This window comes from Protomyctophum bolini, assembly GCF_963924005.1.
Source record: "Protomyctophum bolini genome assembly, chromosome: 21".
In the NCBI taxonomy this organism is placed as follows: Eukaryota; Metazoa; Chordata; class Actinopteri; order Myctophiformes; family Myctophidae; genus Protomyctophum; species Protomyctophum bolini.
In genome coordinates this window covers 12778370-12804487 of record NC_137882.1, presented here as the reverse complement: position 1 = coordinate 12804487, position 26118 = coordinate 12778370, and the positions used below count along the sequence as shown (strand labels likewise).

General features: G+C 43.2%; 2 protein-coding genes across 2 annotated transcripts in view; one reads left to right on the top strand and one right to left on the bottom strand.

Annotated features, from left to right (window-relative positions):
- Positions 1-6153: 6153 nt before the first annotated feature.
- Positions 6154-8651, top strand: foxh1 (forkhead box H1; the record flags this gene model as incomplete). The annotated part of the gene is made up of 3 exons (XM_080793323.1): positions 6154-6645; positions 7389-7493; positions 7683-8651. 3 exons carry the CDS (start codon positions 6154-6156, stop codon positions 8649-8651), a joined length of 1566 nt encoding a protein of 521 aa, XP_080649449.1.
- Positions 8652-11101: 2450 nt separating this feature from the next.
- The window catches only part of oplah (5-oxoprolinase, ATP-hydrolysing), a 29131-nt gene continuing 14114 nt past the window's right edge, over positions 11102-26118 (bottom strand). Inside the window, exons 15-28 of the mRNA XM_080793666.1 lie at positions 25754-25892; positions 24956-25068; positions 24379-24530; positions 23827-23987; positions 23220-23321; positions 22878-23052; positions 20141-20325; positions 19583-19729; positions 16658-16792; positions 14736-14885; positions 14259-14416; positions 13781-13941; positions 13261-13358; positions 11102-13083 (exon numbers count right to left, since the gene is read on the bottom strand). Of these exons, the coding sequence (XP_080649792.1) occupies positions 12919-13083; positions 13261-13358; positions 13781-13941; positions 14259-14416; positions 14736-14885; positions 16658-16792; positions 19583-19729; positions 20141-20325; positions 22878-23052; positions 23220-23321; positions 23827-23987; positions 24379-24530; positions 24956-25068; positions 25754-25892 (2041 nt within the window). The 3' untranslated portion in view covers positions 11102-12918. The remainder of the gene's footprint in view (positions 13084-13260; positions 13359-13780; positions 13942-14258; positions 14417-14735; positions 14886-16657; positions 16793-19582; positions 19730-20140; positions 20326-22877; positions 23053-23219; positions 23322-23826; positions 23988-24378; positions 24531-24955; positions 25069-25753; positions 25893-26118) is intronic.

Sequence of the window (26118 nt, the reverse complement as noted above, 5' to 3'; positions counted from 1 at the left end):
GTGAAACAGTGAAACTGAATCAGCTGCTGGCTGTGCTGTCGCCCTCAGGGGAAACCATAACAACCGAGCCGACCGCCACTCCTTCCTTCATGCACTGCGGGGCAGTGGCCGCGAGAGGGCGATATTGTTCACTCAGTGAACTCAGAGTGAACTGAAACGTTGTCATGTCAAAATGAACGTCATTAAAAAAATAATGACGTCAAAATGTAATGATGTCATTAAAAAAAAAAAAAAACGTTAAATTAAATGTATTTTGATGTGCTGCATATATCAATTAAAATAAATCACAATTTGCGTCCTCACTTTTCCATCTTCACTTTTCTGCCAAGTGCAAGTCCAAGCTGTACCAAACTTGACACAAACCCTGTTCAGGGTTCTGCCACTCTGGCATGACAATAGCCACGACATGGTCCCCCAACCAGGGGCCACAGGCACACCGTTGCTCCAATCCTCACCAAACATGGCACACATGGTAGCCTGGAATCAAAGGATCAAAGGCCTGAAAATCTATTATATAACACCTGTGTTTCATTATGGTGTCATATTTGTGCCCGTTTCATACTGCATTTATGCATTTTGATGTTTGATAGAGGATACATTACTTGTCAATCCTTTATATTGCACAGTACTTTGGAAGTACAGAATCGTCTTTGTAACTAGAAGTAGTGGAGGCAGGCTGGCAAGTTAAAGTATTTCTATAATCCATATGCATGAAAGCGTTGTGTGTTTTAGTAGGCTACATGGCAGAGAGGAAGGGCAGTGCAGCCACGTGTAATAAGGTCTGCACACTGGCCAAATAAGCTCCACTGACACTGTTTAGTGTAAATTCATCATTTTGATCACACTCTGACCTTCATCAGGATTTTATCCTAGTATAGTGTTTTGTCTCGAACCACAGATCATTCAGCCCAAAAGGCTAATGAACAATTTTGAACATGCATGTGTAAAAGCTTATACTTATGTAGATGCCTGGATAATTATTTAATTGATGTCATAGACAAACTCCACTTCAAACTACAAACTGTGTATGCTGTCTGGAAGAAAAAAAAGTTTTACCAATGGGCCCAGGTTGGGAAGCTAACTGGAGAACTCGCCGTTTTTTTGACTCAACTCACATTTAGTGCATTTTAGTTTTACTTCACCTTTATTTAAATTGCATTGAATTGAGAGAGAGAGAGAGAGAGAGAGAGAGAGAGAGAGAGAGAGAGAGAGAGAGAGAGAGAGAGAGAGAGAGAGAGAGAGAGAGAGGGAGAGAGAGCATAGTTGTTTAGAGTTTGCACTAGATGAAGTAGGAATGCTAAAGTTTAAACACCAAAGTACCGAAACAATGTAATTCATTAGTAAACAATATCCTGAAATATCATTGGTACTATCATTGGTATTCATACTCTCATTTTAATCATTATCTAGCTGACCATTTAATTGCACAAAATAATAATAGTATCACTTTGGAAATGAACTGTAACATCTGTGTGTTTGACATAGGCCTGATGAAGACAGGATGTTAGCATAACGATGAAGACATTGAAAATGGTTTCTCTCCACTTTTCGCTGCGGTGAGTTGGTAAACTGGCGAGTTCTCCGGTATTCAGTTAGGAATAGTTGCAATATACGCTATTGAACTGATCAGACAAAATACATGGTCTTGAGAAAAATATTTAGGCTTTATCAGTGGTCTTACAACACGGAGGAAGACCTATTAGGTTGAAACAAGTTGGTTGCTCTAGTCTACGTTGAAATAAAACTACTGTGGACAATGTGAAAATGACATTGAGTGCTGGGCCTGCTGGCTGTCTTCTCATGATTCTGCATTCTCATGATATTGTTGAGCTGTGCACCGAGATGTCCTATTCAATTCAGAGTGCTGTGGGCATTCTCTGTTTTCTCAACTGATGTTCACGAATTAAAGATGTATTTTCTATCATTGTATCTCTGTGAACGACACACCACCAAGAGCCCATTTTGTGCCCTTATCAGCCGAGGTGCCATAACAAAAAGAAATACGACTCTGTCTCTCACAAAGATGAGACACCCTGACCCGTGAACTAACTGCACCCAATAGAAAGTGCTCCTCTGCGTTCTTTTTCAAGGATGGCTGTGGAAAAGGAGCACTTTCTGTTAACTCAATTATGTTCTTACCTCACTTATGAACAATGCAGTCGCACCAAAACCACTGTTCCCACACAGAGAAGCCGATTGTATACCACAAGGTGATTTTTTGTCTTAATGTGAATAATGTCCTCAGCCAGACAGCCACATAAGCTTCAATGTAGACAGCTACTTTTAAGTCACTTTTAGCCACACACAGAGAGAGAGCAACTTTTCTTGGTGACAGTTCTTATTGTGCGAATAGTAGCCTGCATAATCCAATAACATGTTTATGAGATATTAAATAACATATATTCAGATTTTATTTTGTAGTGAGTAACGATGTGTTGGAATATTAATGTAGTGGATTAAGAGTATAAGTAAGAGTCATAAAACTACTACTATAATAAATAAATAAATAAATTAAATTACTTGTAATTTGTCATTAGTAGCCTGCCAAATACTCATTGGATCCAAATGTCATGCTTTATATGAAATTTAAACAGTCAAATCTATCGAAATCAACCTCCAAATCAACTGACGCAACTTGACTGTCTGTAATGCCTGGAACTCCTTAATTTTAAGTTTCAGAGAAACAGTTGTTAATACATAGACACAATGGTGACCCTGTGCTGTTGACCTCTGCACTGACCTGCAGTCAACACAGCAGTGACACTGCACAAAACTGACACATAGAAAGACCTGTGTGGTCATTGTTAGCAATGCTGGTCCTCTTGGCAAGAAGACAAGTATATATTTTTTTCCCCAGTTAATTTATATATTAAAAATAAAGGGGACAAAGTATACCAACAATTAGACAAGATAAAAGACACAAGTGCAGGTAGCCATAAGTCACTGTTTCTCAATGTCAGATTTGATGAATCACCGAGATCATCATAATAAAAATGGAATCCAGACGGAGGCAGTCGTGTTTGGTTTAAGAAATAAAATATCAGATGAACGGAGCGAATCAGACAATCATTCCAGTCTATAACACTATGGCTCTGGAGGTCTGATCAACAAGCAAACAAGCAAATTATTAAAAGTATTGTAGCTATACGACCATTAAACATTCTTATGAATGTAGACATAAAATTATTTTCTCTCTCTCTCTCTCTCTCTCTCTCTGCTGAATTCAGTTTCTTCATCTCAGCTCAGTATCGGTGAGCATATGAGAACTGCTGGGATTTGTCCAGACACAGTCCATGTGCAAACAGCCTTGTGCTATTTCTTCTCATTCGTGTCATGGCTCTCCAATCCAACCGAAACCTGTTCGAGCAGGTTGTATTCAAATCAGTTTGTTTTACAAACCAACCCCCCGGAGAAAGGGAGCGGGTCCCTAGTTTGATATGCATTAGGCCATGGACCACCATAACTCAGAGAGTGTACACATCAAACCAAAACGACCTGCAACTTCTGCAAGGGTCAATTTGGTTCCATTTGTAGGTACACTTCCAGAGTTACAGAACTGCAAGGGACCATTTGACTTTCTGGAACCCCCTCAAGGGGACCCCTGGGGGTCCCTAGGCTCCACTTTGAGAACTACTATAGGGTTAATGATTTTGAGCAAAGCTGAGTAGGCATCAACATCCTAGTTTATTATTGTTTATGGGTCTTCAGCACTTGAGTCAAATACACCTGGTCAAATGTGACACAACTATAAGTGAAAGTTGCTCTGTAAATGTATACTGTAATGCAGATTACAAAGTACATTTTTCTTTTAAAATGAATAGCAATGCGACACGTATTGAAATTACTGAAAATTATTGAAAAGACAAAAATCTAGTAGGCCTACATGAAAATCAATAACCTGTGAACTTTTTATTATTATAAGTATTTAGTACTGTCCTCCACTCAGTCCACTGGCAATATACACTACACATAAAAATACTCATAGTCAGAGTGTACAATTTCAACCAATTTGAACACCAGAGAATAAGAATTTCAAGCTTGCGCGCACACGCACAGTTGAAGTTTTCTCGCACAAATATAAATGCGACCATAAGAGGGCGACAGGGTAGCATTGAATTTGTTACATGTGACAAATTCAAAACCAACACCTTTGCATTGCAATCATGACAGGTGATTGAGATGAGCACTTCGCCATGTTAGATCAAGTTAGTTTAAACACTAGAAAGAAGAACCCTACTGCAAAAGCATTACTGGGGGGCAGTTTACGTGGTAAGAGAACATAGTTAAAAAACGATGTAAGCCTAGGCCTACAACTGCATGGGAATTTGATAAATGTTGCAAAATGTGGGTTGTGATCTTTATTGAGGCATATGCCTGCCTCAATAAAGCATGCAATCTGTCGACCAGAACAATTCTTGGTTGAAGTTTTACTGCCTGCCTCTATAATGAACAAATTGGGCTTAATGCCACCGTACAATTGATCCTAATTGCTTTACTTCGAGAATACCATTTTACAACCTCCCATGATCCGTGTGATAGCCCACTGGCTTGTTAAAAAGCCGCATGGCACCTGGATTCTGGAAAAGTGTCAAACTGTTGATTTAATCTTACCGCATCATCAGTTGAATTTTGGGTTATGCACATATTATGATACCGTTGAGAAATGCAGGGGGATAGCTATTGCTCCCGTTTAAGGTGTGAATTCCAAGCGCGACACTTAACAGCTTGTAAACTCCACAAAACCCACAAATGGTGGTGGTGAATACAGCCTCCGTATTTCGTCACATGCAAATTAGCTGTGAAGGAACGTCCCCTAGTTTGTCAATGGGAACAGGCCTGGTTCGGTGGTTCCAATCCAACTTGTTTTCACTGTCTTGCTGGGAAGCAAGAGTTTGGACATTAGCACTACATTAACTTGAACAATAGACAACATGCAATTCTCGAAACTTATTCTCTCTCACCCTGAAAGCATCTGCATATTATATGGAGGCCCAGCTGCGCGTAATACGCCCCCCACTGCCAAGCGCTCACTAGGGCACTTTTGGAGAGCTCAAATCTTCCCCCATATTCATTTATTTAGAATAAGAATCCGTTGACTAATTATACAGGCACCACACAGGCTGGTGGTGGGTTCCACAGAAACAGGGAATTCTCCCTGCTTGAAGTAACCTGCTTAATGCTTATTTATTTGGGAGTAGTTGTTCCCCGACCTGGGGATAATATTTTGATACTTTTATATGGTTCACGGTGAACATAAAGTGTGGTGAACCGTTCACCACATTATAAAATAATGAGATTGTGTTCAAATATGGTTGCAATGGTAGGCCTACGAGTTTGGATAATGACATTCAAATTATTAATAGGATAATATAATAACAGTTATTATAATAATAATCATCTCTAGAATATAGGCCCAATTAGCATCTTCCAATTGCCAAACTGGGTTATTGGGTGTTTGTATATTCACTGCCCGTATGTATATTGATAGATATCAATTGTTGATTGACCGAAAGCCTCATCCCAAATTCCTGTGTATTTCTCCCCTCCACTGGGTTCCATCCCCCACAAAGCCCACTTTCTCTGTAGCTTTGGAATCCTGTCACTTTGATGTGACTGACACACAGTTTGTGTGCCCAGTAAGCTGCAGCAGTGCAGAAAATTATGATTGATTTAGTCCGTGTCCTTCCAGACAGTAACCAGACAATACTGTGTATGCCTATAATACATATTGATATAATAAATTGTAAGTAAATTAGGGATACGTTTAATCTCACTGTATGCAAGGCACGTTTTTAGCCCTGTTCACTTTCTGTGTAAACTCATTTGGAAATTGGAATTCTGTTTCCACAGTCCAGCTCAGAGTTTCTGTTATAAGTGGTATGTTGATATCATGGCTTATTTCTCTCTCGCACACAAACACAGCCCCCCCTCCTCCCAGGGCGATCAGTAAATTCTACTCGGCAGATAACGCCCCATTTCTGTTGTCGATTACGCAGCGGGGATTTACATGAAACTGTTAATTGTTTGCTCTTCAAATAGAGTCAGCCTGGAGCCAGCAGTCTGCCACAAGTTAAGGACGGACTCGTATCCTCCCCCTCTTCATCCTCCTCCAGTCAGCCCGACAGTGCACAGTATTCCCCCTGACTGATCAACATGACAAAGCACCAGGGGGGACAGAGTCTCTTGGCACCGCCCGCCCTGTCCTACCTGGGAGCCCACTACGATCCTCAACTTGACTCCGGCAGTAATGCGTATCTACCGACCAGTGTAACGCGGAGCGCACCGTACTGGCCCCACCACCACCAACCGGCACAGCTGTTTGCACAGCAGCCACCCCGGCTGGAGAAGCCTGTTGCAGCCCGCGACCACCTCAGCAGATCCTCGTTGCACATGGATAAGTTAATACCACCTGGACCTGACCACCGCAGACCACAGGACTACCAGACGCCCCAAATCGCCTCAAGCCTAGAGGCCGAAGGCAATGACCGCGACTCATGGGACAGCGACCAGCGGGATAAGAAGAACAGCAGCGGCGCTGGGAGGAAAAAGAATTATCAGCGATATCCTAAACCACCGTACTCATACCTCGCCATGATTGCCATGGTGATTCAGAATTCACCGGAAAAGAAACTTACATTATCAGAGGTAAAAACCCAAATCATTGCTGACCGGTGTGAATTAATATGAGTGGTTAATGGAGACTAGTCAGAGCGCGCGCCCATGATTTTACGCACGGCAATGTTGATTGAGTGAAAATAAAATATCCTCAGTATTTATTTTGAAATTTAGAAAATATGTTAAAATATAGGCTAAAGTCTTATAGTATTACAGTGAAACGGCAGCAAGTTTATTTTGAGTTTTCCTTTCAGTAGGATAATGTTTTAATGACAGATCGGTTTACTGTTGATAAAGTGACACTAAACAGAAACCTCTTGGTGACACCATGGGACCATGCCATTCTGGGTTTGTTCTGATAAGGTTGGACTGTGGTGAAACCAGACACTGATTCTTATCGGAGAGAGTGTGGCTTGATAAGATAGGCTAACTCCAGGTGGTCTAGATTCACCATTGCATTTGCTATTTGGTTACCCCTCTCTTGCACAAGGTAGAAGTGTACACATGAAAATAGTGTTGTTTTATTATAGAAAGGTATCTGTTATTGGGTATTAATTAATATGATGTGCAATATGGTCTGAGTATGTTTTATAAACACAAAGGTCTGTTGAAATTCGGTCGAGGTTGTTCTGCACATCACATTTCTTTGGTGATAATGTGGAGAACTATCTATGTGCTGTGCTGCTACAGTATGTGAGAAGACTCTAAGACAAATTCCCTACACACACTTTAGAAGATGAAGTGATACTGACACCACACTGGTTTGTTTTCAGATTCTGAAGGAGATCAGTACGCTCTTCCCTTTCTTCAAAGGAAACTACAAGGGCTGGAGGGATTCTGTGAGGCACAACCTCTCGTCGTATGACTGCTTTGTCAAGGTATGTGTGTGTTTAAATCCTCTTCAGTCCTTTGTCATCATTAGTAGGAATTTCACATTGCATGGTACTGAACCCTGGGGATTCCCTTCCCCATAAAAAATGCATGTACTTTTGATAACTCGTCTTTCAAAGGAGGTGTGTGGGTGCCTGTGTCTCATCTCATTTTGACCATTCTCCACTCTCCTCTAGGTGTTAAAGGATCCAGGGAAACCGCAGGGCAAGGGCAACTTCTGGTCAGTGGAGTTGAGCCGTGTGCCTCTGGAGCTCCTGAAGAGACAAAATACCGCCGTGGCACGCCAGGAGGAGACGGTCTTCGCTCAGGACCTCGCCCCCTACATCCTACACGGACAGACCCTCAAGCCGGAAGCGGAGACCCGTCCTGTCACCGTCCTGACACCTCCATTTGCACCCAGAAACCCCTCCCCGCCGCAGGACGACCCGTTCCGACCCAAGCTGGACTCGTCTTTCGCCATCGACTCCCTCCTGCACAGCTTGAGACCGCCCAGTGCTGCCGGGGAGGCGGAGAGGGCTAGCCGGGACTTTTGGGGGTCTGTCTTGCCCCCTAGGCCGTCCCCTCCCCAGCGGTACACACCATCCACCTGCAGTACGTCCGCTAGCTCCGCCAGCCCAGCCTCGTCGTCGTCCGACGAGGATTGGCGGGGGTTGTCGCGCTCGGGGAAGCGCATGCCTCCCTATGGTGAGGCAGGGTCAGACGGTTACGAGGACTGCAGGCCCCCGCTTCATAAAACGGCACGACGGAACTCTGTTGCCCCTCCGTGGGAGCTACCCACCTCCTATGCCAAATACACTCCGCCCAACGCCGTCGCCCCACCCAGCATGCGGTTTAACGGGGGTCCCCTAATGCCGCTGCATGGTGGCATCCCACTTTACAGCTATGGGGGTACACATGTGGCGCCCGGACACTTCCTAAGTCATGCCTATTGGCCGATCCTTCCCAGTGGACGAGTTTCCCTTCAAGCCCCTCCCCTTATTATGGACCTAGACAGTATGCTACAGTCTGTGCCACCCAACAAGAGTGTGTTTGATGCTCTGGTAGCGGCCCCCCACCAACAGTCCCATCAGAACTCCCACCATCAACCGCATTATGCCCTTCAGAGTCCGTCTCCCCTGAACATGACTTCATTACTCCATTACTGACTTGACTCTTAATCATCACTAAGGGCAGTGATGTTCTATGTTGAAGGAAACATTACTGCACAAAGAAAGATATTATAGGACTTGAGTTATAGTCAAGTTCTGCAAAGGTATTGCATGTCCCCTATGCCCCGGATACGGTTCCAATCACTACCTCGCACTCTAGAGAGATGGACTAATACACTGGTTCTCAAAGTGGGGTCCGGGAACCCCCATGGGTCAGTGAAGGGGGTTCCAGGGGTCCCTTTATTAACAAGCATGCATACAATGCATTGCGACAGCTTGTAGATCAACAATCTTTGAAAAATGTTGACAAATCATCTCTTATGGTGGTCCCTGGCACAAAATATTTTCAAATGGGGTCTGCACTCTGCAGCCAAATACATGCCATGAAAATGCTTGAGAAACACTGGTCTAATAAGCAAAGGAATAATTGTTATGAGAATGTTATTCCAAGTGTTGGCAATACTGCATATTTTCAGATATTAGTTAGTCTACTGGAAACGTACAACTATTCTTCATTATAAAATACAACAGCACAACGATTTACCTCAGAAAGTCAACTGAATGGAACATGTACAGGGAGTTTGCACTGCCATTGTTTTTTGCACTATTTTGATATGAACATGAATTTTCTTATCAGGGAAGCGGTTTTATCTGCCCACCGTGACAGCTGAATGTTTTATTCTCCCGCCAGATTCATGGTTGTGGTTGTCTTTTAAAAGGCTTGTACAGTAGAGTATTGGAATATGAAAGATGTGCCTAATGGGCAATGAAATAAAATGTTTTTGTTTTTTAAAACTAAATTATCCTGTGCATTATTGTGTGCTTCTCTTCAGATAAAATGGGACACATGAGAAAATGCGATGGTCCGACATGCACTGCTCCCGTGCTTGTGGTTATGGTTAGGTTAGGGATTGTCGATTGAGGTTTCGGAACTAAAGCCTCTACCCCTGGCATTACCACTTTGGCAAGAGCCTGTTTCAATAAACTTGTTTCATGGCTTGTTCCAAGACACAAGATTATATTTACTTATTTTTTGTTAGGATTTCAAATATTTTGGATATGTTCCCTGATTAATGTCAGTGGTATAAGTGAAATCAAATGTGTACTTAGTTCAAGTACTGGGATACTTGTAAAAAATACTTTCAAAAGCACATGCTTTTAAAATAAAGTACAAATAAAGTAGATTTGTTTTTATATATCTTGATGCATTGCTGTATAATTAACATTTAGACATATTCCCTCAAATAAAAACATTGCATATTTTCACTATTTGACATGGGGCTTAAATGGTTAATTGATTCATAGTGTACCTTTTCCCTTCCTAGAAAAGTAGTGGAGTCAAAAGTACAATATTTGTCTTTGCAATGGAGTGAAAGTCACTCCACTACAATTACACTAAAGTCTAAAGTGCAGACAATTGTACCATACACAAGTATGTACTTGGTTACTTTCCACCACTGGCCAAGTGGCCATGACTGCCCAAAAGCCTAATGCTGCAGCTTCAAGTACTAGAGATAGAAGTGCTCAAGTAGCAACAGCAGGGGGTTAGTAGGGGTCAGTAGGGCATCAAGCCCTTTGAGTGTGATAGATTATTTTACCACAGGAATTGTGATCTATAGAGATCTTCAGATCTATTATCTTTTGATCCACAGTCCATCACCCCTACATTGCGGTTACAGTCTGTGATTCCAACACACACACTCACACACATGGAAGCACGTGTGCGCTCGTGCGTGCACACGCATGCACGGACGTGTGCGTGCGCGCACACACACACACACACACACACACACACACAGAGATGATTTACATCAACAAGTCCAGTGACCATCAGCCTCCTGCTGTTTTGACTGCAGTGGCCAGTATCTCCTTATCAGGAGGCTTATGCATGCCATTGCCTGCACCCCCAGAACCCCCCTCCCCCCTAACACACACACACACAATCCAGTTGGGTCTTAATCTCTCTTAAAAAATGTCCTTTAAACTTGTGTGTAACTATGTAGAGTTCTCTTAGTAGAGTTAATGTAAGACAATTCAATCCGTTTTGAAGTTAGTGATAGTAGTCTTTGTTTTGTCATGAAGGTTTTTGTTTACAACACAACAGGAACAGTGACCCCTCTCTGGAAAGCAGTGTCGTGTGCAGTTCTGAACACAGGGTGGCAGTATGAGATCAATACACTTAAACTTAACCTATTAACCCTACTTACCCTAGCTGACAGGAGTCCCTCATGGCTCTATACTAGGATAACTCTTCACCGAACGGGGAATTCTAGCAGAAACGTATATGACCACTTGAAAAAAATCATGCGTATCTTGAATCTGAACATTTTGTCATATGGACAAATGTTGAACAATGAGAAACACAAACGCATATCATGCCATCTCAGCATGTTTTTATATTTGAATATGAAGCTATTTGACTGTGACAGAAACAAAGGGATATCCAGTGTTTAAAGAAATTGTTTTATTTGGAGGGCTCATGTATTAGTACAAACTGAAACACGCAATGAGGGGATAAAGCAGTGGTCAACTTCACTTAACAGCAGTTGGCTTCTTCAAGGAAAACAAAAGCGTTGGCGTGCTCTACTCAGGGAGTCAAGTTGAGTCTCTGTAGCCTTCCTCAGCGTTTCAAACTTCTTCAAGGACACTCTAATCTCTCACAGTCAGGCCTGTATTGACATAAAGATATGCACTACCTTATACAGTAAGTACACTACATTTTAGTTTAATGTTTCCTGTGTGGAAATAATGTTATTGTTACATAGACCAGGGATTCTCAACATTTTCTGGATCAGGGCCCACTTGAAAATCTTGAAAGCGTTCGCGGCCCACACATCTGACAACTTAACACTGCAGCCGTTAAGTGGTCAGATGGGTGGTCCGTGTGCATTCTCAGCATGTTTAGGTTGTTGATGATCAATCAATCGATTGTGTCCTGGCTTGGATCAATGGAACCAATGGTTTCAATCCGATTTTCGTCCTTACAGAAAAAATACAAAGATTACACTAGCCAGATTACACTGCCAGTTCCATTGCATTTGTATCTTTCTCCAATAACGGTCAAATAAAGGCGAAGAAAAAAAATGTCAAAGATGCTTGTTGGTTTTTTTTTTATTCTGCTGAAGGTTTCAAAATATGCTGATGTAACTCAAGGACAAACTGTGTTTTATTTGTCTTGTGCAGAATAAACAGTGGAAGGTGGTTCTACTCGTCCTTATCCTCCCCCCCCCCCCCCCCTCTCCATCTTTGGTAATGCATGCTGTGCCAAACAGACCTCTTTGTCTCGCTGAGTCACAGTACACAGATTTCTCAAGTTGTAATGTTGTATATTTCTCACTATCCACTGTAGACTGACTGGTCTCTTCTACTTACATTGCCGAGGTAGATTGTCTGTGCATGTACATTTTGGGCTATTTTCTTTTATACCTTGTTTTATATCTGTAGCATACCTGGTCATGTTTTCCTAATACCCCTGTACTGACACTTCTTTCCTATGTTATATTATTAGGTACGCCAATCTTTATCTCTTTTACTATATTTGTCCTACGTTTCATAAGTGCAGTATTGCCATTGACTACGGAATGTCCCCCCCAAGGGATCAATAAAGGTCAGTGATTAAGTCAGCGGTTCTCAAATGTTTTCATGAAAAGAACCCCCAAACTGATCTATATTTAACATGATTATTGCCACGACAGTGATGCGGTCAGGAACGAGACTTAGCCGAGTTCCGCAATATTGCAATTGCATACAACAGTTACCTTAAAACTAATAAAATCACTGAAAAAACATATTTTTTTTTAATGACAGATGTCATCACTACGACCACAAATGTTCCAAGAAACTAGCTAGCCTAGCCACCGAGTTTGCTGCACTCTGGGGAAACAGAATTCAGAATTATTTGTTTTGATTAAGTGTGGAGTGGTGCTTGTTTGAACCACGGCTAGAAGGCTGTTTCAACCAATCAGATTGCTTCCTCAAAACGACCTGTTTGTTGTTATTTGAAAATAGCTGACACGCATATAAAAAGGTTAAAATGCTTAAAAATTATTTTGATGCTACATCAACTAACTCCGCTGCCCCTGAAGGACCCCAGGAGGATTCCCCGGACCCCACTTTGAGAACCACTGCTCTGGTTCCTTTACATCAACTAACTTCGCTGCCCCAGGAGGATTCCTCGGACCCCACTTTGAGAACCACCGCTCTAAGGTTCCTTTACAAACCTCCTCTTCCATCCTCTATCTCTCCCCGTCTTGTTAGTAGTGTGTCACACGGCCTCCTGTGCCATGCGGTACTCAAACACGCTGCCTCTCTCGGCGAAGGCCTCGTTCTGGCGCTTGCGCTTCTTGGCTGCAGGCGCTCCGTTGGTGGCCTCCTCCTCCTCCACTGGCCCGTAACCTCCTCCTCCAGGGGTATAGAGACAGAACATGTCCTGCAGGGGGAGACAGAGGTTAAAGGGTATATCGTATTATAATGACCATGTGCTTAACGTTACATAGTCAAAGAAGCATCCTAGAACATGCACACACACGCATGCATGCACACACACACACACACACACACACACACACACTCTCTCTCTCTCTCTCCCTCTCTCTCTCTCTCTTACCCCTGGTTCCAGACTGACGGTGGTCTTGGCTCCCAGGTTGAGGACTCTTCCGTCTGCCCTGCGGAGCTGGTTCAGACCTGCTGCACCACTCTCCCCTCCTGAAGGACACGAGGGAAAAGACACAAACGAGGAACATTATTAAATGTCAAATATCGAATTATTTCACTAGGGTGAGAAAGAAAAGGGCCATATTGATCAAGTCATAATATGTGATTGAGGAAAAAGATAAAATCGAAAAACAAATTTATGATTGATGACAAACTCAAAGGTAACACCTGGTTGTGTGTTTGTATGTCCAATATATTTGAATACATGGGCATGTCATAATAGGCAAATATTCAGTGAAAATAGATATTTGTGTAGTATAGGGAAAAAATAGGCGGGCCAAGTAAAGAGCCCTGGGTGACGCTGATCAACTAGCCATTATAGACGCATAAGTGATGAATGGAATCACAAAATTGATCCACCAATCCAAATGAAGATATGCAATTTTTGTACAGGCAAAGGTCAAAGGTTATACCTTTCAGACCATAGGGTCGGGTGGAGCGCCTCTCCGTCAGCACGGACAATTGAACCTTCTTCCTGAAGAGAAGTTTGCGGATCACGCCATCTCCACCACGGTACTTCCCTGCACCACCCGAGTTGGGCCTCAGATCGAACTGCTCCAAGACCACTGGATACCTGCCAACAAGATGCAAACATCTGAACAGAACTGAACAGAACACTTAAACCTCCAGCATACTCCTGAACGAAGCGGAACATTCATACAAAAGGACAAAGTTCTAGAGGACAAAACTATTTCATATTCGCTATGGCTCAGCCCTGAGTTCTGCACTTTAGACACTTTAGAATAGTGTCTGCCCACGAAACTTGCATCAACATGTACCGGAAATGTATTTTACAGTTAATAAATCATTAAAAAAAAAACTAAAATGAATGTTACACGGTATGACTTTTTGATCTTTTACCGAAGACTACATAAGTTGACGTGTGCTCACCTTTTCTCCAGGATCTCTGGGTCGGTGATGCGTGTGTTGGTCATGTGACTGTGCACGCCGCTCCGCCCACTCCAGCCTGGCCCCGCCCCCGCTCCCCCGGCAACCGTCTCATAGTATCCACTCTGCTCATTGCCGAAGGAAATGTTGTTCATGCAGCCCTGAAAACAAATATGTGATTGATAAGTATCGATAAGTGATCAATACTAAGCTAATTATGGTACATACACTTTCCTTATTATTATTATTCCTTTCACATTTGTGAGAGACAAACCATCTAACTGAACTTTGAATAACTAGTGGTTCTCAGAGTATGGCCCGGGGCCCCCTGGGGTCCTTGGGGGGGTTCCAGGGGTCCCTCCGTCCTCAGTGGTCTTCTGCCAATGTCTTTGCCAAAAATAGCAAATCCACAGCACATTTTGAGCTTGTAATTTAGTGATTTTTGCCAAATGTACACTCCTCCCCCCCTCTCTTCCTCACCTGTGATGCGGCACACACTTCAAAGGCCCGGAAGATGACATCAACCACCCTCTGTGATGTCAGCACGTTCCCGCCCACCACTGCTGCATTCTGTGAAGGCTGGAGGATTGAGCCCGGGGGTATGATAACTTTGATTGGAGTGAGGCAGCCCTGGGGATGAAGGCAGACAGGGGAGGACGATGGGTGAGTCTGTTAGCCTCACATTACCATTCTACCGGTCTGTACCAAGTTCAAAGCCATGAAGGCAGTTTGAAGTATAGAGGCATGTTTCTTTTTTTATAGAAAGCTGATTGTCTTTATTATGTTTTGAAAAGTTCAAAGCCATCAGCTCAATTTAGAAAGAAGAAGAAGAAGAAAACCGAGTAGAAAGCCGACAAAAAGCACAGAGGTGGCCATAATAATGATATACTTGGATGTACATTTAAAGCAATTTTCGAAACAAATTGCTCCCTCTGTGCCTTTCCTCTCAGCTTTCCTCATTATTATCTTGACTAGTCCTTACCCGTTCGAAGATAGATCATAGGCTATTATTGATATATAGAGTTTGAGGCAGGCGGTCTGTGGACCCCTGAGTGGTCCACGAAGCAATTAAGCAAAGCACTGTCTATACCCCTCTGTGTCCCTCCCTCTCTCTCACACACACACACACACACACACACACACACACGATCGTTGAGAGAGAGAGAGAGAGAGAGAGAGGCTCGCCTCATTCTCAAGAGATCGTGCATTAGTAATCATAACACTATTAGCATCAATAGTTAACGTGTCCCGTCTGCTCGACACACGCACGCGCGACCCATCGTTACACACACACCCGTGTCCCGACTCCTGCTCCATTAGTAAACAACATGCCGCTAGTGTTAACGTTGAGTTCTATACGTTGAGTTGCTAATACTCATGTGGGGCCACGTGTTGCAGTGAAATGTTCCCTTTTCTGCTGCAGCTGAGCTTAAGCTTGTGGAGAGATGTGTTTTTGGAGGCGGCGTGTCCATGTCGAAAACTATAAACGGACCGTAACCATGACAATGGCGTGCATGTGCAGTGACGGCGAAAATTGTGCGCATACAGCTATACAGAGTTGGCAAAAAACGCTAATACATTTTGATAAATTGAAAAAGGGTTACGTTATGACCTCCATAAGGTAAAGGTGTGTGTAGTGGACTTGTAAGAAATCAGCAAGATTCGGCTTTTGGTTTGGTGTGGTGTTAGGTATGGGTATAAGGATTTCAAAAAGCTGTGCAAACGTGTTGGGAGTACCCCCTAGTGGTATGTTTGCACAGACTCAAATATTGGATACATATATATATGGTTGAAAACCAAAATAATTGATAAAAGAGATTGTTCAATGGATTCTGTTACTATTGAGTGTGCTAAATAACATACAATTTTTTTAAGAACAAAGAACAACCAGAAAAGCATCGTTTTCAAGATGGCCACAGTAGCTAAAATTAGCTAAAATGCTTATAAACTGTGATTTAATATGTAAAACATCATAACAATTATGCACTTCGTAACCTTTTGGCATGGTGTTAGGTATGGGCATAAGGTTTTCAAAAACCATTGCAAACTATTTTGGCTCGCCCCCTAGTGGTCGGTTTGCAACTTTGGAATGAAACAGGCATTTAAGCTCCCGGCAGCCATCGTGGACGCCATCTTGAAAACAATGCCTTTCAAGTTGTTAACTTTTAGTATGTCATTTAGCACACCCAATGGTAACATAATCCATTGATCTCTTCTATCATTTATTTGGGGTTCCAACCATATACTGACATATCTAATAGTGGTTTCATTGCAAACCGGGTTGCATTCCGGTCACACACACACAGCCTGCACCGCTCAGTTAACACGGGTATGATTTTTTTGGTTTTTCAGGAGCCGTTGGTCCACCTGAATACAGTAGATGGGCCCGTGATAAGCTGTACCTGGTTGAGGGGGATGTCCTGGCCCACCATGCAGCGCAGGCAGTAGATCAGAGCGGACAGTGTGATGGCCCGGGGAGCGTTGCAGTTGCCCCACACCTCTGTGCCTGTTCCTGTGAAGTCAAACACAGCACTGCCCTGCAGGGTGACAGGGACATAACATACCGTACATTACATTCATTCTAAAACCACTCGTTGTCAAACATTTTCATGTCAAGGTCGGACCCCCATATTAAGCCATTAAGACCTGAGGCCTACAAAATTAAATGCCCTCTAAATCAGTAGTTCTCACACTTTTTCAAAAATGTACAAAAACAGCAGATGTACAAGCTCGCAGTGTAAACTAGCAAGTGACTGTGCTTGTACATCTGCTATGTTTGAATAGCCATTGGAAAAATCTGAAATGACAGATGCTCTTCTGGTTTAACGGGTTAATATGTACACCACCATCTGAGTTTGTGCCAGGGATCTAGTCTGGTTGTGGCCAAATAGTTAGGGAAAAGTAGCTTAAGTTGAGGCAAATCTGGAAAAAAATGCTTACCACTAGCTTTCTTCACAGATGTGTTCATAAAGGTGTCTACTATCACAGAAAAAAATGTTCCAAGCCAACTCCCTTGGGAAACGTTGTGGGAGCCAATTGGGGTACACAGAGGGCCTAGGATAAATTATTATGAGACATTGGGCCTGATTCATTAAAAAGAAATACGCCACCGTTACACTGTGGCGGAAACAGATATCGTATTTATCCGTCCGATCAAGCTACGTTGAGATGACGTGTTATTCAGAGAGTGGTGTGTACCACAGGTGCGCTGGCGTATCGCAGGTGTATGTCATACTGAATGCAGTGGGTGCAAAGTGATCGGAAAATCACCCGACAACCTCATTTGCATTGATCCACGCCCCATATCGCACCATAAAAGGCTTCAAGCTTGACTCAGCAGACAGAAGTTTGGTCTGTCAAAAAAAGAAAAAAGGCTTCACAGCCGCGGTCACTGCATGAATATAGCCCGCACTCTATTAATGTAATAATTCTACACATGTAGGAGCAGGACAGTTAGGGCTTTTATGTTATGTCTTTTTTGCACCATTGTATATTACCACTGTAGGCTACTATATATGTACAAACTGACATCAATCCATCAAAGGACACCAAAGGAAATTATAATTATTGCTTCAGCGGAGCATGCACCACAACGGTGCGTGCTCCGCTGCAATATCATTATTTAATTAATTAAGTTCGGGACCAAGGCGGGTGCTGCACTCACACCTTTGCAGTCAGGGGTAAAACATAGGCTATCCGATATTTAAAATATCGGATATATGTCAATGCAAAAGTCGTCTTTTGAGAGAGAGAGAGAGAGAGAGAGAGAGAGAGGGAGAGAGGGAGGGGGGCATTGCGCGATAAAGAACAGTATAGCCTATACATTCATAAGTGAATAATTGGGATCCTCTTGTCTGAAGAATTTAAGAAATTATAATCCAGTGAGTTTATCCAGTGAGTTAAACTATTCTGTGTGTGGCATCCATGCATGTGATCAATATCAATACATAATTATAAAGTCTGTCCTTCATATTTGCAAGCACGGGAGCAGCGCATGTCGGACCATCGCTTTTTCGCATCGCAGCGAATGTGGAGCTGCGGAGCGGACCGTTGCCCCGTCGGCTAGAATGCTGTCGGAAAAAAGGCCGCCTCCCAGGCTAATGTGGTCTTCTATTTTTTATACAGGGCTATATAGCCCATTCATTTTCCAATGTGAATCGGATCGGCAGCACGCTGCTGTCTGCCCCCCCCCCCCCCCCCCCACCCCACACACACACACACACACACACACACACACACACACACACACACACACACACACACACACACACACACCGACCGACAGTCAACTGACTCAAGGAGCTCCGTAACAAAACAATTTCAATAGGCCTGCCGCCTACTGCAGGCATTACTACACTAAACAATGTTGGATTCGTAGTGCAGAATGCAGATAAGCCTATATGTTCTTATTATAATTGTGAGTTTGTTTTTTAACATGCGCGAGAGCCGATCTACAAGCTCACAACGCGTTGCACTGCGAGTAGAAAGCTGTCAAGTGAGAAGCGCAATCGCGCATGCTATAGTAATATCCTAATGAATAAATAAAAAGGTGTCGGGCTTGCAGGGGCAGTTTCTGTATGGGAAATGCATGCATTTAGGCATACAAGTGCACTCAGCTTTTATTATATAGGCTATCATTTATTTTGTGCTGATCGACCAATATGTCATGGGGTGGGGACACATGCCTACATATTTTATCTGAGATTTGGGAACAATTTTTTGATTCAGCATGAAGACTAAAGCCTTCTGAATAAATCTCACGTGTATGCTTCCGCAAATGTCTCCCGTCTCCGCCACCTAAAGACGTCCCGTGGGAATTGACGGAGTTTCCGACCAACGTACGTGAGCGTCAAGTTCACGGCCATTTCCATGAATTCCAAATTAATGTGGGAAATCCACGTAAATGCCTTTCCGCTAGCTTCACGTCATGTTATCACCGTAAACGCCGTTGTGAATCAGGCCCACTATGAGCTTCTGATGTGTGTAAATAGGTTTCTTTTGGGGTGCTGAATCTGTTCCAGCCATTACCTTTCAGTAAAAAATACTTCCTGGCCATGTCACAAGCCTCTGTGTACCCCAACTTTGATTGGCTCCCATAATGTTTCCCAAGGTTGGCTTGGAACATTGTTTTCTGTGATAGTTCTGTGAACACATCTGTGAAGAAAGCTAGTGGTAAGCATTTCTTTTCCAGATCTTCCATAACTTAAGCTAATTTTCCCTTATTAAAAATAATTTGCAGAAAATAGTCCATCTATAAGCTAACAACACGTCACATCTGGCAGAGGAATCATGCTTTTTGTTATCATGACAAAATTACCCCCACTTACCTCTTCCTCGTTGATCTGGACCCGCAATCTGATTGGTGTTCCGTCGTCCATGTGATCCTCTGACTCCACCTCCAAGGAGCCGGTCTGTTGCCGCCGTCGACAGGCAAAATCTTTCAGCATGTCTCTGACAGCCAGCTCTGCATTACTCTGATGCACGGACACGCACACACACACACACACACACACACACACAATACCAGTAAGACGCCTGAGGGTGAGGTGGCGTGCACTGGCCATATATGGAGCGTGTCTTGAGTGTACAGGGTTTGATGAGGTCAGATCAGCATATGAAATGTCAGAACAGGTCAGCTCCATATATGGAGATATAAGGGTGGCAGCGGGGGCAGTGTCTTGAGTGTACAGGGTTTGATGAGGGCACAGGTAGGGCAGAATTTCACACTTAAGTACAGTACTTGTTGAATACATGTACTTAATGACTTAACACCACTGCTAAAACACACACATAACACGACATGTGAGAGGCTGACCCAAACCGTTCTCACTGTTAAACACACAACATAGCACAACGTGTGAGAGGCGGACCCAATCCCTTCTCACCTGTATGTAACCCATGTAGGCCTGGACCACAGCCAGCCCATAGCTGTCAATCAACTCCCCCACCAGCTGGCTGCCTCTCTGATTGGCTGCCACCTGAGCCCGCAGGTCTGACAGGTTGTCATGGAGATTGCGCGTCCCGGAGCAGCCTGGGTGCTGGGCCGGAGCCATGAGGGCTTCAGTTACAGCTGATATGATGGAGAGGAGAGAGAGAGAGCGAGGAACAGGAGGAAGACGTGAAAGGAATTGAGTGAGCTTGTATATCAGCTATTTTAGAATAATTACTGTAGTTAATGTTTAATGAATTTAGTTACTTTTAGTCATTTTACTTTTTTTTGTTTCTTTAATTCCTTTTCTTTAACCTTTTAAAACTTTTAACCAATTTTATACTTTGTTGTACCATGCAATGTGATGTGTTGTGAGCTCTTTTTTTTGCTATTTAAAGGACCACATCACACTTTTTCCACCTTCATATAATTGGTCCTCCTTAATGTTCATGATAAAATTCCACCATTTATTTTCTCTACTCTCTCTGTGTCTCATGGGAGGGCTATGGGCATTTCAGATCAAAACCGTTCACCAGTGACATCATCGATGGGGAATCCATGCTAAAAATCTAAATATATATTAAAAAATATTGTTTAAAAAATAATCTGTCTAACGATGATGTCACTGGTGGACGGGTTTCTGAACTGCCAACAGCTCTCCTATGAGACAAAAAAATTGTGGCATTTTCTCATGAACATTAGGGAGGACCAATTATATGAAGATAAGTTGAGAAGTGGTCCTTTAACACAAAAGTTGAATGAAAAAAGAATCTCATATTCCCCCCAAAATAGATAATTTTGTATTAACCCATTCCGGGCGGGAACCCCTTTTGGTGTTTTAACTAAGCATTATGTTATACTTTAGCTATTGAAAAATAGCAGATCTACAAGCTCGCCACTTGGGCTCGTGAAAATGCGGCACAAATCTTTGAATATATATTATTTCAGAAGACTTTCTTTTAATTTCGACGTCAGGCCTAAATGGGTTAAAAATCGATGATCAATTATCTTGTTTATAATCAATTAAATCAATTAGTTCGATTTACTGTTGCACTCCTAACCCATTCTGACCGGGAACCCATTTTGGTGTTAGCATCATGTTATGCTTTAGCTATTGAAAAATAGCAGATCTACAAGCTCATAGCGCGCCACCGAGTGGCGCGCTACGAGCTTGTAGGTCTGCTATTTTTGAAAAATCGAAGAACGACTGACATTTTTTAGAATCTGATCTCAGGTCAGAATGGGTTCATCAGACCAGTGTGTGTCCAGTGGAAACCTCGTATGAATCTGATCTCAGGTCAGAATGGCCTAAAGGGCACCACAAAACCCACACAGTTTCCACAGAGTCACGTTGATGCTATTGCAATGTTTATTTTAGTCAACATTCCTCAGATACCGACGTGGGTTCTTGGGATTTACACAAATCACAGAAGTTCTCGCTTGTCTGAATCCTCTAAAGTCCATTGAAAGTCTGCCTGCATTCTTATGGTTAATTTATGTTCTTTGCAATGTGTGCAATGTTTCGCAGTGAGACCAGTATCTCCACAGAGGCCTGTACTTAATGCTAATGTGACTGTGGGGAGTGCAGAATTTGCTCTGGTTATCGACACTGATGCTAATGACAACCCAACTGGCCTGGTAAATAGTTACTATATCGATTTTACAGATATCGTTCTAAATGAACATGTAACCTTCATGTATCGTATCGACAAGCAAGTTTCATGATACATATCATATCATTGCATTTTAATGACGTCACGTGCACGCGCACACACGTCACACACACACACACACACACACACACAGAACAGCTGATAGCCTAGTATGAGTTTTACAAACGTAAACAACTCGTGACAAATTAATTAATTTAAATTACCATAAAACAACACGAGCCACACACGATAATACTGTGTTGAACACACACACACACACACACACACACACACACACACGTGCCTACTACTGACTAGGCTACAGCCTACCTAACCAGTCAGACATGGACCATTGATATGCACGAGTTGCGTCGGCAGGTTTTGTAGCCTGGAAAGGTGCTAATGGGACAGCCAATGTGTCTATTGTTGTCGGAGGAGCCGACAATTTTCTCACCTCCATCTTTCAGCAGCCCAGCCTATAGCTTGGGCAAGAAGCGCCTATTAGAATATTGGTACCACGCCGTGGTACTGCGTTCTACGAGCATGACACCACTGGTTACACCCCTATTGTTTACCAATCATGATGTCTGAAGCGACTACAGCGTTTGTGAAGGCCTCTTTATTTATTTATTTGTTTTCTCCCCAATTTCCTCGCTATGCAAATGTGAGATGCATTGTGAGCTTGTCGATCTGCTATAAAACAAAATGTGGTGGTCCTTGACATAAAGTTTGAGAACTACTGTCTTACGCATCGAACCCACAAAATGAGTGTCCGTCCGCGCAGGTGTATGTCGCTGTATTGCGTGAGCGACTGTTCTCGCCAATCCCGGCCAAGCCAGGATGTCGGGTCACCCCATGTAGTATGTAGCCTACAATGTATAATATAGCGTGCACGCCTGCGTGGTATCACGTGCGTGAGCGGAGCGGCCAGTGAGAAGCTGAGAACGGCTGCATTCAATAACATGGAGCGTCCTGTGGGTGGCAGTACCTTCCTCCTGGAACACCCCTCCTGTGACCAGTTTGAAGGAGGTGAACACGTACCTTCCTCCTGGAACACCCCTCCTGTGACCAGTTTGAAGGAGGTGAACACGGCCCCCTCCTGCTGCAGGGTGGTGGAGTGGGGGGGCATAGAGCCAGGTGTGATCCCCCCGATGTCCGCATGGTGCCCCCTGCTGGCTACGAAGAACACCGCACCACTCACTCCTTTTCTAAACACCTGTGGGGGAGAGATGGGAATTAAAGCTGGTCAGAGTTAAATGGGGAGCAGGATCTTTGAGAGGAGGTAAAATGGAAGAGAATGGAAGGAAGGCACTTGCGCAGACAGAAATAATTTCCATAGAGAGAGGGAGAGAGAGAGAGAGATAGAGAGAGAGACTGACTGACCGGGGTAATGACGGTGAGGTCAGGAAGGTGGCTGCCTCCGGCAGACGGGTGGTTACTCAGAATCACATCACCTTCTTTCAGAGTGTTCCCCAAAACTCTGATCTGCACACGGAGAGGACGAGAGAATAGAACACATGGTGTTTCAATGTGTGAGTGCATGCATGCACACAGGCTTCAGTTTGTGTAAAACAAAACAACCCACAACGGGGGATGAGATGCCATTCATGAACTCTGATATGCATGAAAATAAATGACAAAGGCTGTGGAATCAAGGCTACCTACAATGCAGACATATCTTTTTCTCATTTTTTTGTAACCGTTTGTAAAAAAATATATTTTCAATTTAGATAGTATGTTACTTAACAGATGCTAGGTTAATTGTTTACCCTATAGTTACATGTACAGTTATTTTTGATAGTATATTGCTACGCTCTTGGTTTACCTGGGTGGGATCTATAGTGTATTTCAAGTTCATGCTTTGGCAGAAATCTTGTCTATCATAATCTGATGTGATGGTGTCATAAGTCTGCTCATCTCCTATATATTCCAGTTCCTTGCTGTTTCTATGCATTCTATGTATGAAACATTTCTGCAGCATACAACGTACCTGGTACTGAACGGTCTCCTGCATGGCTCCCAGGTGAACAGGGATATGTGGGGCGTTGGACACCAGGCCCCCGTCAGGTCCAAACACAGCACAGGAGAAGTCCAGGCGCTCCTTGATGTTGGTAGAGATGGAAGTTCTCTGGAGAACGCGGCCCATCTGTTCTGTAAGCGGGAAGAAGGGGTGAATGGTCTGCGTTTCTACAGCTTTATATAAATTGCTTCACAATTTGTCGTCGTTTGGTGGGCCGACATGTTTATCCCAACCACAACTCACGGTACTACACTTGTTGACATTCTTCAAAGCATACTGAAGTGTGACTGTCTTTCTCAAGTTATGTCTCAGATGTTTCAGATTCCGTTTCGATTGGCTATGATTTGGTTTGTGAGATATCCCTGTACGTGTACGATCTGTTCCAAATTTTGAATCACACATCAAGGGGTCTCTAACAACGCAGAGCCAAAAGCGATGTCACTTCCACCCATAGGGGGGGCGCCACAAAGGTTACAAAACTGGGTTTTGATATTCCATACGGTTTTACTAGTAGCCGCTGACCTGCGATGCTCATAAAGCGGTGTGAGAATATGGACAGCTGGACTGTGTTGAGTTCAGTTCCCAGGGCACAGTACGGGTCCGCGCCCACCGTCATGCAAACATCACCGCTCGCAGTCAGCTGGGCCTGGCAGCACGACTCCACCAGGATGGTGCTGAGGGATTAGAGAACATACACATTCATAGATCATTGGGACATGATCTGTCCCAATAATAGAGGATGATAGGCATGCCATGCTAGGAGACACAGACAGTACACTGTGTTTAGCCGTTGTGAGCCATCTGGTCATCCTCTGTCAAATCTTCAGTTTCTACCCAATTTCATCTTTGCCAATTCCACATATCCATGTTAGACAACCACACTCACACAAAACAACATAGTCACTACTACGTTGCTTCTTTTCACTACCTCACACAGATCCAAACCAGCTGGGGACAGACCTAGGAAATTGTGCTGGTTGAGTCTCTGCACAGTCAACATTTTCATGGTTTCTCACTAACAAATAGCAGGTCCGTTTAGTAGCCTACAGGTGGAAGGCTAGGATAAGCCCAGCTGGTCACATCATTGGGTAATGCTCACCTGTTCTTATCAATAATAATGGCTGGTCCCGTGATAGTGTGACCACACTGCAACTCCTCCCATAAATACACACTGGTCTCCAGGTACCCATCCTCAAAGTAACATCTGGTCATCTGCGGATATGAGCGTAAATTAATAATAATACATTAATATTGTACAGTGATTATCAAAGCTTTTAATAAAAAATAAAGAAAACATAACTCCGAGAGCGTACAAATGGAACCAAGTGGACCCGTAAGGGTCCATTTGTACACCCACTGATTTGCAGACCAGTAAAGTAAGAAACCCTAATTACTCTAAAATGGGGATTTCACTTTCAAACATGTTTATAGTCATTATAACATCTACTCTGCTTTTCTTAGCACCCCAGACAGCGTTTTAGTTGCTTGATTCAACATCAAGCAACATTAATCTTTTCATTTATATTTTATAATGTTTTGGGAAAAATAAAAAATAAAAGGGTAATTGAAAAAACACACCCCCTTACGTATTAGAAGGACGATATCAGACAATAGAACCAAGGACGAGTGTTTTGGATGAATCTATTACCGGTATGTTTGTAGGTCTGGTTAAATCGGTATCAAATACCAAATACTGAATCAAGCAACTTAAAAACGGTCTGGGGTGTACTGTCTACGTGAGAGTAGAGATTAAAATGATCCCAAACATGTTTTAAATTGAAATATCCCTTTAATGTTTAGAGTAAGTGAACTGACACAGGATTGCTTTTTGTTAGATGATTTTGAATTGGTTAATTAAGTGGTTAATGCCAAACACGAAGGACAAGCTGACGGGTACCGTGACAGGTTTGGCTTGTCCGTATCCCTGGTTTGACTCAGAGACAGATTTTATGCCAGACTTCCCGGAACCCCTCACTCTGATGTCATCCACCATGATGGCTCTGTCTGGGATGGTGAAACCAAACTCCTTCAGATAGCTGCAGGGAGACAGACAGCGGGAGGGAGAGAGGCATCCATGTGATAAAGGTGAACATGAGCAGTGTAAACGAGAAAGCTGTACTTGATCACTGAATGGGAGGCTAATGTCACATTATTTATCACCAATGGAAGAAACCCAGTGAAATATTAACATGAGTCTTCAGCTATTGATTGTTAGCAATTATTCCATCGGTTACTTTTTCGATTCATTCAATAACAGAGATA